This window comes from Oryza sativa, chromosome 4 (assembly GCF_034140825.1).
Source record: "Oryza sativa Japonica Group chromosome 4, ASM3414082v1".
Taxonomy (NCBI): domain Eukaryota; kingdom Viridiplantae; phylum Streptophyta; class Magnoliopsida; order Poales; family Poaceae; genus Oryza; species Oryza sativa.
Genome location: NC_089038.1, coordinates 32,344,485 through 32,359,309, shown reverse-complemented (window position 1 = coordinate 32,359,309; position 14,825 = coordinate 32,344,485). Strand labels below are relative to the sequence as shown.

The 14,825-nt window shown below is 44.6% G+C and overlaps 2 protein-coding genes, 2 long non-coding RNA genes and 1 other non-coding gene across 6 annotated transcripts; 2 read left to right on the top strand and 3 right to left on the bottom strand.

Annotated features, from left to right (window-relative positions):
* The first annotated feature begins 695 nt into the window (after positions 1–695).
* On the top strand, positions 696–3,093 carry LOC4337069 (chloroplastic lipocalin). Its single transcript, XM_015780451.3, has 5 exons — positions 696–937; positions 1,167–1,308; positions 1,720–1,965; positions 2,191–2,481; positions 2,742–3,093. The coding sequence occupies exons 1-5, from the start codon at positions 867–869 to the stop codon at positions 3,018–3,020; spliced, it is 1,029 nt and encodes a 342-aa protein (XP_015635937.1). The 5' UTR covers positions 696–866; the 3' UTR covers positions 3,021–3,093.
* Positions 1,843–2,808, bottom strand: LOC112938577 (uncharacterized). The gene is made up of 2 exons (XR_003241711.2): positions 2,667–2,808; positions 1,843–2,542 (listed from the first exon to the last, which is right to left on the bottom strand). It is a non-coding gene; the product is annotated as an uncharacterized lncRNA (long non-coding RNA).
* A 37-nt stretch (positions 3,094–3,130) lies between the features above and the next one.
* On the bottom strand, positions 3,131–3,613 carry LOC136356081 (uncharacterized). Its single transcript, XR_010740733.1, has 2 exons — positions 3,584–3,613; positions 3,131–3,492 (listed from the first exon to the last, which is right to left on the bottom strand). It is a non-coding gene; the product is annotated as an uncharacterized lncRNA (long non-coding RNA).
* Positions 3,321–3,432, bottom strand: LOC112938831 (small nucleolar RNA snoR97). Its single transcript, XR_003242151.1, has one exon. It is a non-coding gene; the product is annotated as a small nucleolar RNA snoR97 (small nucleolar RNA).
* A 5,925-nt stretch (positions 3,614–9,538) lies between the features above and the next one.
* On the top strand, positions 9,539–13,469 carry LOC4337067 (uncharacterized). 2 transcript variants are annotated; one of them, XM_015778091.3, is made up of 2 exons: positions 9,539–9,783; positions 12,413–13,469. In XM_015778091.3, exon 2 carries the CDS (start codon positions 12,498–12,500, stop codon positions 13,119–13,121), a length of 624 nt encoding a protein of 207 aa, XP_015633577.1. In that variant the 5' UTR covers positions 9,539–9,783; positions 12,413–12,497; the 3' UTR covers positions 13,122–13,469. The 2 variants fall into 2 exon arrangements, with proteins under 2 accessions (XP_015633577.1, XP_025880901.1); XM_026025116.2 differs by having other exon boundaries at positions 9,700–9,835.
* Positions 13,470–14,825: the final 1,356 nt, after the last annotated feature.

Genomic DNA, 14,825 nt, shown 5'->3' with positions numbered 1-14,825 from the left:
AAGAGCGGGAGGACGAAGGCGGCGGCGATGCGGGCGGTGGGTGCGGAGGATGGACGCCGCCTCCCCGTAGATCCCTACCACGCCCAGGAATTGCAACTCCTCCCCTGCTAGTTGCGCCAAGCTCCTCCCCCATCGGCCGCGCCCGCCTCTCGAGCCTTTTCGACGGTGCAACCCTGAGGTCGCACGCGCGATGATGCTCTCCCTTCTCCTGCCACCGCCATGTCGTCGGCAGCCGCCGCGAGCCGCCTCCCTTCTCCAGTGTCGCAACCACCGCCGCGAGCCTCTCCCACCTCACCCTAATGACCTCCTCCCCACCCGCCGTTGCCCTGCAGAGAGGAGAGGAGAGAGAGAGGAGAAAGGTAGAGAATTGGGGAAAGAGAAAGGGTGCTAAGGCGGACACCCTGACATGTGGGGCCCACATGCGTCCCACGCTGACTCAGCCGCCACGTCAGACAAAACCGGGGTCAAAACAACCGAAAGACCTAAAGTGAACGGTTTTGTAAGTTGAAGGATGTTCTATATCTGTTTTTGCAGCTGGGGGACGATTTTGTAACTCAATGACAAGTTGAGGGACCTTCGGTGTACTTTTTCCCTTTGTGCAAGGCCCTGGCCCAGCTAACGGCCCGCAGGTGATACAGGGAGATTGCCCACGTGGGCGCCTCCCATTGGACGGCACTGGATGCGCTTCTGCCTCTGCCCAGAATCATCGGTCTCCAGCAATTCGGCTCCTCTCTCTCTCTCCCGCACCTGCAGACATCGAAAGCCAAAAACCACTCAAGAAGCTGCAACCGCGTAATCTCGAGAAAACGGTTTACTCGGCCTAAGACAGTGGGAGACGACGGCGACGGCGGCGGCGGGAGGAAGCCATGGTTCTCGCTCTGCTGTTGGGCTCCTCCTCTTCTTCTCTTGCGGCGCCACACCCTGCTTGCTCTTCCAGGTAACAAGCGCCAGTGGCAGCAACACGCAGTTGATTTTTCTTGGATCAAAGTTGTATAAGGCTAGATCAGGTGCTGTTCTATTGTATTCACTGTTCGAAGCAGGCATGTATTTTGGGTAACATTCTTGATGTCAAAGTCATATTCCACATTCAGTGATGGCACGTAGGAGGAGTCAGGTTAGTACAGTACCTGGATGAAAATGCTGATAAGTAATCTTCTTATTGGTAGGAGAAAATGCAGACCCGCTGGACGAAATAATTTCAGATGCTCTCTGCATGACAAGGTGCCACTGAATGCTCATGGAGTATTATCCACAAAATTGCTCTCATGCCTTGCTGCTTCGCTTGTTTTCATCTCTCCACCTTGTCAGGTACCTATAAATGTTAACTTATTGTCAGATGTATATACACTAAGGCTGTGTTTAGTTCACACCAAAATTGGAAGTTTGGTTGAAATTGGAACGATGTGACGGAAAAGTTGGAAGTTTGTGTGTGTAGGAAAGTTTTGATGTGATGGAAAAGTTGGTAGTTTGAAGAAAAACTTTGGAACTAAACACGGCGTAATTCAAAGAGATAACCTCGGGATCACTAAGCAAGAACAGTTTTTTTTAAGAAAAGATATTTTTACTGTTGAGGATTGAGAGAATTTTACTGCTGCAATTTTGATTGGATACATAAAACTTGTTAATTTCAATTAAGAGAAGAGGGAAAATGGAGTGAGATTACCAGTTCAGGCTTGTAACATGGTATCGATGTACTCTTAATCTCTCATAGTTGACCAGGCTATCCCTGCAGAGACCTTTGTACAGCCAAAATTGTGCCAGGTTGCTGTGGTAGCAGCCATCGACAAGGCTGCGGTTCCTCTGAAATTCGATAGCCCTTCTGATGATGGCGGCACAGGTTTGATGATGAAGGGTATGACTGCCAAGAACTTTGACCCAATTCGCTACTCTGGTAGATGGTTCGAAGTAGCATCGCTGAAACGTGGCTTTGCTGGTCAGGGACAAGAGGACTGTCACTGTACTCAGGTATTGTAGTGCCAGAATCCTCACACACAAATACTAGTAGATCTTAATCTGTATGATGCCCCAGCAATATGTACCTCTGAATCCTGATTCCTGAAAACACCGATATCTGACATCTTTGTATCAAACTGATTTGGAATAGGTTATCACAGGCATGCTATTTTTTCTATGCCATTTGCACCATATAATGTGTAAGAAGATTGTTACAGAAATTTGTTGGTACTGCAGGGGGTGTATTCATTTGATGAGAAATCACGCTCAATCCAGGTGGACACATTCTGTGTTCATGGTGGACCTGATGGTTACATCACCGGTATTCGGGGAAGGGTGCAATGCCTGTCCGAAGAGGACATGGCGAGTGCTGAGACAGATCTTGAAAGGCAGGAGATGATCAAGGGGAAATGCTTTCTCCGTTTCCCCACACTACCATTCATACCCAAGGAACCTTATGATGTGCTTGCAACCGATTATGACAATTACGCCGTTGTGTCTGGTGCTAAAGACACAAGCTTTATCCAGGTCAGAAACTGATCTCTGAACTGCAAATGACCACTATTTCTTAGCCCTCTGCATGCTTATTCTGCATATTGAAAGATCAATCTAGTTACGTAAGCTGTTCCATGAACCAAATATAGTGTCAAATAGAGACAACATAGGGTTAAGCAAGGACTTGAACACTGAGAAATCAAGCCAATATTCCTTACCTTCATATGCCTATTCTGACGCATTTTGTAAACTGAAATATCATAACATTGTGTCGTCTCTCGGCAATGCATCAGATATACTCAAGAACACCTAATCCTGGACCAGAATTCATCGAGAAGTACAAGTCCTACGCTGCCAACTTCGGTTATGATCCGAGCAAGATCAAGGACACCCCACAGGATTGCGAGGTGATGTCCACGGACCAGCTTGGTCTGATGATGTCAATGCCTGGGATGACTGAGGCTTTGACGAATCAGTTCCCAGACCTGAAGCTGAGTGCACCTGTTGCATTCAACCCATTCACAAGTGTGTTTGACACCCTGAAGAAACTTGTAGAACTGTACTTCAAGTAAACTCCATATTGTAAAACTTGTGATCAATGTTCCCTCCACATGAAGATGCAGTTGAATAAAATTCTCACACACAGATGTCTCTAGTGATTTATGTTTTTTCATGCGCCTTATCAGAGGAAGAGTTTAGCAAAAATCATAAAATATAAAATGAACTGTTTAGCATCTGGAAACCTTAGTTCATATCAGTATGTACTAACTAAATAGAGATTAGCTTATGAAGAGTCAGCTCTTAAACAGTGACCAAGAACACTGTGGCTGGTAAGCAGAACGCACAATGAGACAGATTCAGGGCATTATGGGACATGTTGTGCTGTTATTCGACTCCATTCTCGTGTGCTCAAGCAGAGAGAGGGAGGTGATGGCAACACTTTTTTCTGTGCGAGTCTCGCGGCATCCAAGCTTGGAAATCCATGTTCCAACAGGACAAAAACATCATACGCTAAGACTCATGAGTTCATCAATGTCTCAATGCCTGCATCAAATCCCAGCAAGAACGCTAAAGAGAAAACCGAGAAGAGAACTCAAAACCAAGAACACATCAACGAAAGAACAAGCCAACCAACCTCGCCCGCGTGTCTACCCACACGGCGGCGCCGAGTGGAACCCTAGAAAGCCGCTGATATAGGCGTTTTAGCTGCAGGCCAAGCCCACATGGTGATGGGCCTTGGGCCCCACCTATCTCGAGGGCCGGGCCCATGTACAAAGCTTGAGTTAGTATACGGCCGAGAAATCCCGACCGTCGAAAGTAAATCAACGGCCGTGATCTGAGTGGAACCCTAGAAAGCCGCTGATATAGGCGTTTAGCGAATTTTTTTTATTTATAATTTTTCTTATTAAAAGTTTTACAAAAATAATTTTCCATTTTGAAAATTGACGGAAATAGTCGCCTACCGCCCTCTGGGAGGGCGATTTTTAAAAATCGCTCTCCCAGAGGGCGGCGAAAATGACGTGGCAGACGGCCGTTCGCTCTCGGGCGACGGCCGTCAACGAAATTTGCAGGCGGCCCCCTTGCCGCCCTCCGCGAGGGCGATTTTGTACTGTGCGGGGGGCCGCCTGCAAATGGGCGGCGAGGGGGGGCATGGAAATTTGCAGGCGGCCCCCTTGCCGCCCTCCGCGAGGGCGATTTTGCACTGTGCGGGGGGCCGCCTGCAAATGGGCGGCGAGGGGGCATGGAATTTTGCAGGCGGCCCCCTTGCCGCCCTGGGGGAGGGCGATTTTTGCCTCCCCCCTATAAAGCCCAGCCCCTCCCCTATGAAATTTCATTATATTCACTAAAAATCCAAAAAAAACGAAAGAGAGAGAGAGGGGAGGGCAGCAGAAGGGGAGCGGCGAAGCCCTGCTGGTTCGCTCACTTCATCACAGGTATGCTCCCATACATCTTTTGCATTTGTACTAATATATTACGTTTGAGTACATATGTTGCGTTTTAGTTTTAGTTCCATATATTTTAGCAGATCTGTAGCACACAGCACATATGTGTAGATCCAGAGCATAGAATATAATAGTATGAATTGAGACATAGACAGTAGTGTTAATTGTAAGATGTAGTTTAGTTTGATCTGGAGAATGTAACCTACTTTTAGAAATTTAGAGAACAATATTGTAGAGAATGTAACTTAGGGCGTAGTACAGAAATGCGAGGTTAACGCAGTTATTGTTTTCATCAGGCACAATGTCAAGTAAGGTCACATTTCAGATAGTTCACGGTGAAGGAAATATTAGATTTGGTCCAGATGGTGTTGATCTGTCAGATTTTGTAATGACATCTAAGGGCATCGATAGGCCTGCGGAGAGAACATTTCAGTCAATTTATAGTTGGTTGTTGAGAGGATTTAGAATAGACCAAGAAGTCTACACAATGTCAGTATCTGTTGTAGTGAGTCGTGCAATAGAAGGTTATTTTTGGGAACTAATGCCGATGGACAGCACTGCTGCTTGGAGACGGTATGTGGAAATGGCTTTTGAACGGTCATGGCCCCTCGTTATATTTGTGTCGGTACAAGAGAAAGATACAAATGTTTCAATGCAAACCGAAGATGTGGAGGGTCCTAGCAATGCAGGGGATGTTGTTGGACCATCGATGCAAAATGAGGAAAATCAACCAAGGGAGGAGCAGGCCATGGGCATGGCGGATGAGGGGGAGAGAGTCGGTATAATTGTTGATGAAATGGAGAGGGAAGATTCGGATAATGAGCAAGCGGAGGACGACGCATCATCCGATGAGGAAGGTGATGTAATGGCCACTGATTGGGCAAATGAGGACTTCTCTGGTCTTGTTATATCAGAGGGTGATCATGTACCCTGGGAGTATAAGGAGTACGAGGTAATTGAGGGTGCAAGGTATGCTCATAAGGATGAGATGAAGGAGGCGGTGAAGCATTGGGCAGTTTCATTGCAGAGAGAGTTTAGGGTGGTCAAGTCAACAAATTATGTGTATGAAGTGAGGTGCATGAAGGAAGATTGTCCGTGGCGTGTCCATGCATATAAGGGTAAATGGAATGATTATTGGAAAGTTAGCATTGTGACCGAGCACAAGTGCTACTTACAAGGGGTGGAGAAGTATCACCGAAACATCACTTCAGCTTTTGTGGCAAGTGAGATGTACAGCAGTGTTGTTGGTAACATTGGCTTTGAACCAAAATCAATTATTAGGCACATCGAGAACAAATTCAAGTACACCATAAGCTATGCAAAGGCCTGGAGAGCCAAACAAAAGATCATTGAGATGAGGTATGGCACATTTGAAGCTTGTTATGATAATTTGCCTCGTTTGTTAGCCACCATTGCCCAGAGGAATAATAATACTTACTATGACCTACATACATTTACATCGGTTGAAGATAGAACAAAGAGTGTGCTGCAAAGAGCCTTTTTCTCATTGGGTGCTTGCATCAATGCTTTTGTGCATTGTCGACCTGTTCTATGCATAGATGGAACTTTTATGACAGGTAAATACCGAGGTCAGATATTGACAGCAATTGGGTGTGATGGGAACAACCAGGTTCTACCTATGGCTTTTGCATTTGTAGAGAGTGAGAACACTGAAAGCTGGTACTGGTTCCTAGAGAGAGTGCACATTGCAGTGGTGCGTATGAGGCCCAACGTTTGCCTTATACATGATCGTCATGCGGGTATGTTGCGGGCTATTGACTACTTGTAGAACGGTTGGGATGAGAAGGGACTTCCAGCTAAGTGGCCTGATGTTCGGAGTCGGTGGTGCATGCGTCACATGGGTGCAAATTTCTACAAGCAATTCAAGAACAAGCATCTTATGGAGCTCTTTAAGAGGCTCTGTGCACAGAACCAAGAGAAGAAATTTAATGAGTTGTGGGACAAGTTGGATGAGTTGACAACGAAGCAAACAGATGAGCAATCTCGCAGACCACAAGTTGAAGGTGACGAGCCTCCCATACCTCTTGGTGCATTACATGATGACCCACCAACAATGAGAAGGAGGTCAGGGTCGGCCATCAGAAATTTCTCTCAGTGGATTGAGAATGAGCCTAAGGAGAAGTGGGCTCTATTGTTCGACACCGATGGATCTCGGTATGGCATAATGACAACCAATTTGGCAGAGGTGTACAACTGGGTAATGCGAGGAGTTCGGGTACTTCCATTGGTTGCTATTGTTGAATTCATCCTTCACGGCACGCAAGCCTACTTTAGGGATCGATACAAGAAAATTGGTCCGTCCATGGCCGATAACAACATAGTGTTTGGCAACGTAGTGACAAAGTACATGGAAGATAAAATCAAAAAGGCACGGAGACATAGAGTTGTTGCTCAAGGCACACAAGTGCATCGGTATGAAATAATGTGTGTTGATAGGAGCAGGCGTGGTATCTATCGCAAGCAAGCCGTGCAGGAATGTGTCTTGAAGGCGGATGGTGGATGTACCTACAGTTGTATGAAGCCGAAGCTTCATCACCTTCCTTGCTCACACGTTCTTGCTGCTGCCGGTGATTGTGGCATATCTCCCAATGTGTACGTCTCAAATTATTTCAGGAAAGAAGCAATCTTTCATACATGGAGTGAGGAGATATATGGGTTCGGGATCTCAGGATCTTACACAACGCTGAGTGCCCAAGTTTTTTATATTCCAGATCCATCTAAGTTTAGGGTGAAAAAGGGTCGACGCCAAACTAGACGCATCAGAAATGATATGGATGAGTCAGAAGCAGGTGGGAGGACTTTACGCTGCAGCAAGTGTGATCTGCGCGGCCATACTTACAAGACATGCCCGAAGAATGCAGAAGTTCCAAGCGGCGCAGATGCTAGTCCATCTGGACAGGCAAGTGATGGTAGGCGACCACCTGGTGAAGGAACAACAAGCAGGCGCGCAAGGCCAAGGCGTCGTCGCGCAGCAGGCGATTCCATGGTGTAACAATGCTTTCGACCGGATGCAGGAGAAGATGCGTGCGGTCATGCGCGTCTTCTCCTGTCGCAGCGCCGTGGACGTCGTACCTCCAGCTGGTCCGGTACACCCACGGCCTCGCGGTCCTACCGTCGGAGCAGGACCTCGTTTGTCTTCGAGCGCCCCTAGCTTCGGAGCAGTGCGACCTACAACACCGGTTTCGCACGGTACAGTTCAGCCCAGATATTAGTTCATTTTTATTTCAGCTTTTGCACGAATGTGTCACCATGTTTTAACTGCACGTTTCCTCATCGCAGGACCTCGTATGCCTTCGAGCGCGTTCGCAGGCACGACCGGCGCTTCCGCGAGCTCCGCAGGGGCGTTCGCCACCTCTTCAGGCGCGTTCGCCAGCTCTTTCTCTCACGGAGCGTCGATCCCTCGCCCACACGGTACTTTACTTTTTATTAATACTGTTAAATACCTATACGAAACTGATGGTCCTTGTCCAGCAGGATTTGCAGCCGGGATCTTCGGTACTGGGGCCTCTTCGTCTCACGCCGGTAGGACTGGTCCTACTAGCCAGTTCTACGACGACGACTTGCACGGTGCAGACCACCAGGACGTACTAGGCTCCTCTCAGCTTGGAGGAGCTCCAGAGGCGCACACTCAGGAGCAGCCAGAGGTCACACCTGTACAGGCAGGACGGGTTGGCCGTGCCGTACCCCCGGACCGACTCACGTACTCCCCGGGGCACATTAGGGCGCAGGGTAGGAGGGACAGGGGTAAGAGGCCTCGTCAGTAGTGTTCTACCTCTTCAGTCCTTATGTGACCGTTTCTTTTGGCTTACAAACTTGTAAAGCAGTACTACTTTTGCTATTACTACTGCAGTACTACTTGTGTTTGTCTCGTCTACGTAGTTCTTTTCATTCGTATGGTGCTTGAACAACTTATGCTCACAACAACACACTTTCGGCGCTTCACGGTAGTGCCATATCCAGTAGCGCGCACAGTCCACAACAGCACACATGAAAAGCGGCAGCTCGAGTTATCACTATCAACTTTCGGCGCTGCCTGTTGACATAAAGTGAATCACGCCCACGCGTGATCGTCTTGTCACATCTAATGAATAATGTATCTCATTGAGTTCACATATATTGCAGTGAAAACGACGCTATATAATTGACAATCTGAAGGCAACCTCTTCATATCTTCTTTCCCACTACCACACCACACACGAAAATGGAAGCCTATTAATTGGTAATACGTAATCTAGAATTGAGATTATGTACAACATTCTTCACTACAATTTTACATTTTGGCAGCAAACCAAATATGATCAAATGCAATTTTACCTTACCAAATATTTGGTAGTGCCAAAACTTGCTTATATTTTGGCATTAACAAAATATTTGTACGGTAACATTCCAAATATGCCCTAAAAAATAATAAAATTGTATTTTACCAATCTTGGAGATTTTAATCTTGTATAGTTTTCAATATAAAAAGATTTGATAACTATTGATATTTATATAAAAAAAATATAGAGCACAGTACAAAATCGCCCTCCCCCAGGGCGGCAAGGGGGCCGCCTGCAAAATTCCATGCCCCCTCGCCGCCCATTTGCAGGCGGGCCCCCGCACAGTGCAAAATCGCCCTCGCGGAGGGTGGCAAGGGGGCCTCCTGCAAATTTCCATGCCCCCCCTCGCCGCCCATTTGCAGGCGGCCCCCCGCACAGTACAAAATCGCCCTCGCGGAGGGCGGCAAGGGGGCCGCCTGCAAATTTCGTTGACGGCCGTCGCCCGAGAGCGAACGGCCGTCTGCCACGTCATTTTCGCCGCCCTCTGGGAGGGCGATTTTTAAAAATCGCCCTCCCAGAGGGCGGTAGGCGACTATTTCCGTCAATTTTCAAAATGGAAAATTATTTTTGTAAAACTTTTAATAAAAAAAATTATAAATAAAAAAAATTCGGCGTTTAGCTGCAGGCCAAGCCAACATGGAGATGGGCCTTATGGGCCCCATCTATCTCGAGGGCCGGCCCCATGTACAAAGCCTTGATCTGGCATACGGCCGAGAGATCCTGACCGTCGAAAGTAAATCAACGTCCGTGATCTGCGCACGTCACCGGCTTGAGCCTTCACAATCGAAACGGCAAACGATATCCATCGCACTACTCGTCTCGTCTACTCCTCCCCCATCTCTCTCTACCTCGCCGGTGGCACACGGCGAGCCCTTCTCCTCCGCGCCGCCTCGCCTCGCCTCCGCGCGCGCTCTCGCCGCCGGCGAACCGGCCCGGGAGGCACGGTGCGGACTGCCTCGTCCTCTTACCTGAACCCTGCCCTGCTCTTATCCCCCTTGGTGCGGCGCAAGGACGGCGATCAATCGATCATCTCGGTTCGAATCGGATTGCAGGTATTCAATCTCATATCCTCCGCGGATCGCTTGATGAGGCGTCGTGGATTAGGTTGGTGAGCTTGTTCGGGCTTTGGATGGATTTATTTGCCTCCGATTGATTTTTTTTTGTTTCATCCAGTTTTGTCCCGAATTTAGGGGTTAAGTGAATCGATGTGATATGGTGGTAATCGATGGTACAGAAGGGGGGAAATCATTTCGTTTGGATGTTGCTTCAATTCTTTTTGAGGTGTTAGTTTGGTAGGTTGGGTTGGGGGATGGATAAGATTGCTAGGGGTGATGAACTTCACTTCCAAAAGGTCAAAACACGTTTTTACAAGATTGTTTTATCACAGTTACAGTATCTGAGTATCCCCGGGGTTGCAATTTTGGTGCGACATTAAGGATTGTTACAAGTTCTAACCAAGAAGATTGGTGAAATTATTTGGTCCCTCTGGCACTATGAATGAATTCTTTAGTTCATTTATTTGACACATATTTTACAAAGCATGAGTACTGCTCAGGGCATGTGTTACAGACCTACAAGAGCTCAGCGTGCTAATAAGTTGTTTTTCTGCATTAGTAATCCAAGAATGTAACTCAGTTTAATTTATTACTTGTTGGTGCTGGTAATAGTTGCTATAAAACATTTATAGCTAGTAAGGTGTTTATGTTCCTTTTGCCTCGTATGCATATGATAAATTTAGTTTTCATTGCTTCAAGGATATTTACTGCTATTATTTATTACATAAACACTATATATATGACTATGGGTGAAAACAGTCGCGGAAATTCCCACACTGACGCTCAATTCTGGCAATTACCATTTCCGATGGATTCGCTCGCTAGGAATCGGAAATGGTCACTGGTGAATGCACAATTGAAATTTAGGGGGGCGCGAGAGAAATAAAAAACACAAGGCTAACGAAGTGAAAGTAATCCATTTTATGGATCCAGATTTATACATGAATTGCATATAAACATATCAAATCATGCAAAAGAACAACTGAAGAAAGTAATTCAGCAATGGAAAGCATAGTCCTACAAACTGATAAATATGCTTAAATATCTATTTAATTACTTTGTAATTGTATAAAAATAAATTAGAAAATTGGAAGCAATGATAGATGAAATATTTAAACTAAGCACAAGTTGCCTTCATCCTCACAACCACACAAGAGGCACCAACGCCTGCGCAACTGAGCTTAAGTAAGCGGCATGCACACCAGAGCCGGCTTGCACACACACGCTGCAACCCTGCCACCTACCTGTATGAATGGTGGACCAGTGGGTTTGGTCGCAGCCATAGTTATTAGGACCGGACTAGACATCGAACCAGTCAAGGCCTCAGTTCATGGTTTGTTTGGTCCAGCCGGTTGAACCACTAGTCCAACCTGGTTCAAATGGAAAAAAGATATGTATCAAATCACTAGTCTATATATAGCCTAGTGGTAGATGCGCACCTCCTCAACATGGATGCGCACCTCCCCATGCACAGGCCCTGCCTTTTTGGCTTAATTTCTCCTCCCTCCCACTTCCACTCCCACATACCCATCTTGTGCCATTCAAGCTGAGTCAGCGTCGTGCACCGGCCCATTTAGCCGGTTTATTGTCCTGTATTCAACCAGTTTCAATGTAAAAACCAGCAGTTCAACCTGTTTATTCCGGTTCAATTGCACACTCGATCTTTTAGGTGGACCGGCTAAGGCCCTGGTTCCGATTTTTTCCGGTCAGACCACCGATTCGATCCTAATAACTATGGTCGCAGCAGGGAATGCTCAGGAACCCATGCTGTGTCCACCCCTAGAAATGGTAAGAGCCATTCAAAAACGGAGGCAGAAATGGTTTTGCTGTTCTACCGACCGTTTTCTCGGTTTACCATTTTGTTCTGGAAATCATTGTTTTGGGGAAATCAGTAATTACTATATACCACGCCAACTAGAGGCCCATCATGATCCTCTCCAAGTAGAGGGCCACCATAGCAACCAGGACATGGCCCAGCCACCCAGCCCACTTCTTTCACAAAAATAGGCGCCGGTTAGGGAGATTCAAACAGCTAACTGTAGGTTAGAAAAGACATGCTCCAACCACCATCCTTGTTGCTGATGTTGATGGATAGCCAATTCTGTAAAGTATGTAAACTTTGATATGCACCATATATACAACTATTTTATTATTTGACATATATTTTTAGTTCAATAGTAAATGACTATATGTAAAAACATGTTTGAGTTATATTACGTGTATATGTATGTTGGTCGAGTGTGTGAAAACATACGGTGTCACAGTTTCCAAATGATACCGCATGTTTCCAACATGAATTGCCGATTTCCTTATGATGCAAAGCATGTTTCTGTTTCCGGCTCTACCATTTAAAATTCTATTTCCAGGAAAAGTGTGATTCAGAAAATGGTTGAAGCTGTTTTCAAACCGTTTTCACCCCTAGATATGACCGTGTGGGTACTTTATTTACATTACTGATTGCAAACTGTGTCATGTTTATTTTGAAAATAGTTTCATGAGAGCTTCCTTTTCAATAACATATTGTGTCAACTTGCTCTATCGTCTTCTAATTTCTTCTGATTACTTGCCACATTTTGTCATCCTTTTAATGTTGAGGTTACTCATTATTTTCACTTTGCATGTTCAGGGGGAGAAAAATTGTGAATACACTTTTGCTGGTATTCTCATCGTTCCTAGGTTCAGCTACAAAAGGTTGAAGCAAAGTACCAAAGATGACATCTGAAGAGAATAAAGCTGTTACACCTAATGAACCCATAGAGGCATCAAGCTCTGGTTCTAAGCGTAAGCGTGGTCGTCCACGGAAGTCTGAGTATGGCATGCATGAAAAACCATATAGTGTACAGCCCATTCAGAGCGTCCCACCTCTTCACAGCACAGAAGATAGCTCAAATATCCAACAGGATGGGATACAGATCAATCATAAATCAGGTGGTAGTGTTGGTCCGTCTGCCAATCTGGTTAAGACTTCTCTCAGCCAAGCCTCCACTTATACTAGTGCTTCCTTGCAAAGTAATTCAGTCAAAGATGGTATTGTTGGCAAGTATTTTGTTGGTAAGATGTCCAACAAAGTTCCTGGGTTTTCTCTCATTACGGTGAAAGTGAAGGACAATCTGGTCCTCAAAGGTTGGATTCCAGATGAAAGTGACCTCCGCCCAATAACACCAAAGGATGACCTCGCCCCAGATCTTCCCATGCTTCGGCCAAGTCAAGTTCGAAAGAGGCCATCTACTATTTACAAGCAAGCTGCTGGTCCAATTCCAGTCCCCTTGGAGGATGTTACATTTGCAAAGCCTCTACAGATGAGGAAGCCTGTTGAGAAATCTGTCGCTAAGTGAGAGAACCTGAACTTCTGTAGAAATTCTGAAGTCTGGAGAAGTTCAAAGAAGGCAAAGGCTAGTTTAGATTAAGGGAACAGAACCTGCGGTTGTGATTTCTCTGTACTGCTCCATATGGCATTGGACGGTTGGAATTGATTGATGTAATCACTGTTGCTGTAATCTCTTTTCTTAAATACTGAGGTGTCAGCATTTATGTCTGAGGCTTTGACGAATCGGTTGCCGGATCTGAAGCTGGATGCACTAGTTGCATTTACAAGTGTGTATGGCACCTTGTAGAAGCTTTGTAGAACTGTACTTAAAGTAAACTCCATATTTTGTGAACTATGATGTTCAGTGTTCGCTCCACATGATTTGTGTTCGCTCCACATGATGTTGCGGTTGAAAAAAATTTCACATGATGTTTGTGTTCGCTCCACATGATGTTGCGATTGAAGAAAATTTAGTTTAGTGTTCGCTCCACATGATATGTTGCGGTTGAAGAAAATTTGTGTTCGCTCACATAATGTTGCGGTTGAAGAAAATTTAGTTTGATGTTTGTGTTCGCTCCACATAGTTTGATGTTTGTGTTCGCTCCACATGATGTTGCGGTTGAAGAAATTTTAGTTTAGTGTTAGCTCCACATGATATGTTGTGATTGAAGAAAATTTGTGTTCGCTCCACATGATGTTGCGGTTGAAGAAAATTTAGTTTAGTGTTAGCTACACATGATATGTTGTGGTTGAAGAAAAATTTGTGTTGCGGTTGAAGAAAATTTAGTTTGTAGTTTCTCTTATTATAAGATGCTCCACGCTTTGCTGCGAATATATGATAGATATGGGAGAAATAATGAAATACTCTCTCCGTTTCAAAATGTTTGACACCGTTGACTTTTTAAGCACGTGTTTGACCATTCAAATTTAAATAATTATTTATTATTTTCATATCATTTTATTCATTGTTAAATATACTTTCATGTACACATATAGTTTTATATATTTCATAATTTTTTTTAATAAGACGAACGGTCAAACACGTGCTAAAAAGTCAACGGTGTCAAACATTTTGAAACGGAGGGAGTAATTTGGATTAAAATATTATGAAAATAATTTGAGAATGATGATTTAGCATGTGTATGCTTACTTTTAGAATGAAATAAATTATAGATATAATTAATATATGTTTGCATGTTGAACTTTGTGTGTTAAATGAGTTGATGTGACATGTTTGCATGTAGATTTTAGGAGTGTTAATAAATATTATGTTTGCATGTTGAGTTTTAGATATTTAGTGGACATTAGTTTTATAGAAAAAATGGATGAACCGTTTAGCATCCAGAAACCCTTACTTTAGATGTACTACTCTTGCGTGTGTTATCAGAGGAAAACTTTACCCAAATTATAAGATTTATTATAATGAACCGTTTAGCATCTAGAAACCTTACTTTAGATGTACTACAAACTGCTTAGGAAGAGAGGATAAAGAGAAAAAATCTCTCAGTTTTTTTATTGAGATTGACTTATGCACAACAAACAAGAGAGAAAAATGAAAACTCAAAACGTTTGGAGAGGATAAAGAGAAAAAGTCCCTCAGTTTTTTATGCGCACATTTCCTGAATGGTGTGTATTTTGGAAAAAATCTATAAAAATTATTTTAAAAAATCATATTAATTTTTAATTTAAAATAATTAATACTTAATTAATTATGTGAAAATGGTTCATCTCG

Bases quoted from the DNA above. Each gene is read 5' to 3' on its own strand.
- LOC4337067 (XM_015778091.3), top strand. From the start codon at position 12,498: ATGACATCTGAAGAGAATAAAGCTGTTACACCTAATGAACCCATAGAG.
- LOC4337069 (XM_015780451.3), top strand. From the start codon at position 867: ATGGTTCTCGCTCTGCTGTTGGGCTCCTCCTCTTCTTCTCTTGCGGCG. The intron at 938-1,166 runs GTAACAAGCGCC...TCTTATTGGTAG, and splicing joins CACCCTGCTTGCTCTTCCAG to GAGAAAATGCAGACCCGCTG. The intron at 2,482-2,741 runs GTCAGAAACTGA...GCAATGCATCAG, and splicing joins AAGACACAAGCTTTATCCAG to ATATACTCAAGAACACCTAA.